The sequence below is a fragment of the Epinephelus moara genome, chromosome 19 (assembly GCF_006386435.1).
Source record: "Epinephelus moara isolate mb chromosome 19, YSFRI_EMoa_1.0, whole genome shotgun sequence".
In the NCBI taxonomy this organism is placed as follows: Eukaryota; Metazoa; Chordata; class Actinopteri; order Perciformes; family Serranidae; genus Epinephelus; species Epinephelus moara.
In genome coordinates this window covers 39,653,884-39,657,887 of record NC_065524.1, presented here as the reverse complement: position 1 = coordinate 39,657,887, position 4,004 = coordinate 39,653,884, and the positions used below count along the sequence as shown (strand labels likewise).

General features: G+C 41.6%; 1 protein-coding gene across 3 annotated transcripts in view; it reads left to right on the top strand.

The window, feature by feature from the left end:
• The first annotated feature begins 1,059 nt into the window (after nt 1-1,059).
• LOC126406803 (uncharacterized transmembrane protein DDB_G0289901) overlaps nt 1,060-4,004 on the top strand; it is a 24,316-nt gene continuing 21,371 nt past the window's right edge. For all 3 annotated transcript variants that reach the window (XM_050071308.1, XM_050071310.1, XM_050071311.1), the window contains exon 1: nt 1,060-1,227. In XM_050071308.1, the coding sequence (XP_049927265.1) occupies nt 1,149-1,227 (79 nt within the window). In that variant the 5' untranslated portion in view covers nt 1,060-1,148. The remainder of the gene's footprint in view (nt 1,228-4,004) is intronic.

Below are 4,004 nucleotides of genomic sequence, written 5' to 3'. Positions count from 1 at the left end.
GATGACGTCATCGACGATAGGACTGTAGAGCGCAGATCTCTACCGTGGGCCAAATTTATATCATTTCTACCGTCTACCGCATATACCGTGCAGCCCTAATACAAATGTAACGCCCAAATACTGGGCGAGGTCGGACACCAGTCAGGAGTCATGGTTGTAGCTGTTTATAGAGTTTCAAAGTAAAGTGAAATCAGTGAGAGCTGGAGAATCATCTTTTTTCCAGTCCAAGTCCTGGTGGCAGCACGAGGCCCAAACATCCGTCTCCTGAGGTCAGACAGGATGTATAATCCCTCCAGGATGTTCTGGGTCGTCTGCCTCCAGAGCTCCTTACCGTCTTTAATGCAGAGTTCAGATTACACAACATCAGCCCCACACACATACGAAGTCAAGAAAATGATGGATACAATACTTGATCATTTTATCCCATTCAACGTCCCAGGGCCGTCTCACTTCCAACTCGTCAAATATAGCAGCCCAGTTTGCGGCCCTACGTGTTACACCCACACTACATCACTGTAGTTATAATGACGGGAGCAAAAGAGGTGACGAAGTATAAAGAGCAAGATGGATGGGTCAAACACAGAACTTTGATCCAGGAGACTGCAGGTCATGTCTCGTAGCAACTTATTTCATTGACAAAAACTGCAACATTCTCTCCATGACAAAAACGTGACAAGCTAAAAATAGATCGATAAAAAACTAAGACAGAATCTATGTTTCAACGAAAATGTTAGTGGTGGACTGTCAGACACTGAAAGCAGTGAATGGCTGTGCTTGTAATTATCTTCAAATGCAGCATGACGGACAGGCTGGTAAACTCCAGTAAATAGTCTGCACCGCGATGTTTCAGTAGCCACCCATTGTTGGGTGTGACCGGCCCAACACATAATAAAAACACACACACACACACACATGCAGTTGATTGTCCCGGGGCAACACCTGTACTCAGCCACCAGACACCTGATCCTCCTCCAACATCCAGGTTCTGACACTCACTGTGCTGCTGCAGTGACGTCACAGAGCTGTGATACAGACCGACCTGATTGCTCAACAGGGCGAGATCAGAGAGGTGTCACCTGCAGGGACACACGCTGCTATAAGGCCAAACCTCCTCCACCCAGAAACACACACAACACACACTCAACACCATGTTTAAAGCTTTGGGGGAAATCGCCGGGGATGATGTGGTCAACGATTGCATGAGGGAAATCGCCATTAAAAAAGCAGGTGAGTGTCATTTCTAAAATCAGTCAGAGATCAGATCCTGTTTGAGGTTTAAAGATACAGAAGTTTATTTGTGACTTTGTTAAAGCAGAGAGCACTCAGAGGAAGTGTTTGTAGCTTTTATCAAACAGGCAGGAGTTTGTTTGAAACTTTCCAAAGACACTAAATAATAAGAGTGAGGCTGAATTTGGGGTGTAAAATGTTAATTATATATTTGATTTGTTGGGTCTCCCACAGTGACAGTAAGACATGTCTGAACTTAAAGTGGGAACAAGCTAATAAACGATTTTCAGGATGTATAGATTATTTTCAGACAATGTGGAACAGTTATATTTTTAATAAGATATATTTTAATAAGACCTATTATCATTTTTCACATTTAAAGTTCGAGGATTTCTTGAATCTAAATGTGTTCATTCTTTTAAAATTTCAACACTTAATTTTACATTTAAATTATTTTGAGATTGTTACACCCCACCCTTGGGCGGCCCCAAAATAAACATGAGACACTTTTAAATGGGATTTACCCCAAAATAAACATGAGACACTTTTAAATGGGATTTATTAACAAAAATCATGCAAACAAGTAAAATCTCTGGCTGAGAGTCAACTGGAGCAGCAGTCCCTGCACCACATACTCTGACAGCCAGTTATACGCCTTTGTTCCCATTTTTGGGACAAAAGTTTGGGGCGGCTGCGGCTCAGAAGGTAGAAGATCATCCACTAAGATCAGGGGCTCAATCCCAGCTTCCACAGTCTGCGAGTCAGAGTATCCGAATCTGTGATCGACATGTTTACAAAAATATGAAATGTATCTTTTCCTGTAAATGCTCTTCAGACAGATGTGTGGAGGGATCTGCGCTGCAGTTGCCTCCAGCATTTCAAATTAAAAGCATTTGTTTTAATCTCCTGGGAGGAGCAGACGGGTTGTTTTCACAGTTAGTCAGCTGGTAGAGGCCTCGAGGGAATTTAATTCATGACTTTACCTTCAAATATGTTGCACTCCCCACCCATCTAATTCAGCTGCTGTTTTCATGGGAAAAACTGAGAGAGAACCTGGAGGAGAAAACAGAACTTCACAGGGTCTCACTCTCCTGGTGGCTGTAGAGGGGAACTATGTCTGTTTTCAAGATTCATACATGTTATTCCTTCATACGTGACCTGACCATTTCTCAGGTCTAGGACAGTCTAAAAATATCAGTAAACATGAACAACTCTCTCTCAAATCCAGAAACCAGAGTGTTGAAACTCAAATTTGTGATGTCCTAGGGTATAAACAATGGAGCTGCTCCATAGACAGTGAATAGTGAAAGATGTTATAGATGACAGACCAAAGATTCACGATAANTGAACAACTCTCTCTCAAATCCAGAAACCAGAGTGTTGAAACTCAAATTTGTGATGTCCTAGGGTATAAACAATGGAGCTGCTCCATAGACAGTGAATAGTGAAAGATGTTATAGATGACAGACCAAAGATTCACGATAAGATGAGCTGAAACAAGCAACTACTGTCAACGCTCCGTTCTGTAACGTAGTAAAAAGCTGCCAGTCCACAGGAAGTGACCACGATGAGACGGCGTATCATATCTAGTCAACGACTCTCTGTGCTTCTGATCTGTAACGTTGACAGGAAGTGACCGCCATGAGACGGCTGAATATAATTTGTAGCTTCTTAAAATCTGAATGAGGATATTGAAACAAAGAAAACAGCATCAGATGGACTGTATTCATAATCATGTTTTTTCATCAGAGTTTTGTGTCATGGACAGGCTGCAGTTTACAGTGTACTCCTCTGTTTTTAAAAGTCAAACCAGCATGTTTGTGTGCTCATTCTCTGAGGAAATAGCCAAGGGACAGTCTACACTTTGACTGAGCAATTGCTTTTGAGAAAAGTGGAGCAAAGTAAGGCCTCCACCTTTGATTCATGAGATCAGAGGCTCATGTTAGAGTCAACGATCAGATAATATTTCATGTGTTTCATGACATTTTTGCCATTGACTTCCTGTTATGTGCGCCTCATATAGAACACCGTTGGCAGACTAGTGTAGCCAAGAACAGACAAACCAAACACTGCTCCAGATAGGGAGATTTTCGTGTTTTTGCATTGGCCGCTATAGCCAGCAGCCCCTGTGCAATGAGCAGCAACTGAAAATCACTGATTTTGTCACGTAAAATTATTTATTCAGTGTTTTTACCAGTTTAAACCACCGGGTACGTTTGTTTTTGAGAGGAGGAAGAGACGGATTGTTTTTAGAGTCACTCAGATTATAGAGGCCTCAGGGGAATTCAGTTCATTCATTTACTTTCAAATATTTTGTCATCCCCACACATCTGAGGAGACCACTGTGAGTAATTCAGCTCCCGGTAAAAAACCTCCTGCATGATGAACACTGAAGGAATCCTAACCAGGAGAAGTTTCAGCTGGTTGTAATTTACAATCCTCACCACTAGACACTAAATCCCCCTACATCTGACTCACTATTCCTTTAAATTAAACTATCAAACAATAATTTGGTGGTCCCTCTGCAGTAACTCTGAGGACCTCCTAGGGGTCACAGACCCCCTGTCAAAGACCAAGGCCCTATGACATCACAAGTTTGAGACTTACTTCTGTGGTTTTATGTCTTTATGAGAGAATCACTCATGTTCACAAATGTTGACGAAACTTTGGTCGGCCATGGAAATAATGTATCAGAGTTCTTAACTGTTTCTGTCATTATACTGGTTCCCACAAAGGCCTATATATATATATATATATATATATATATATATATATAT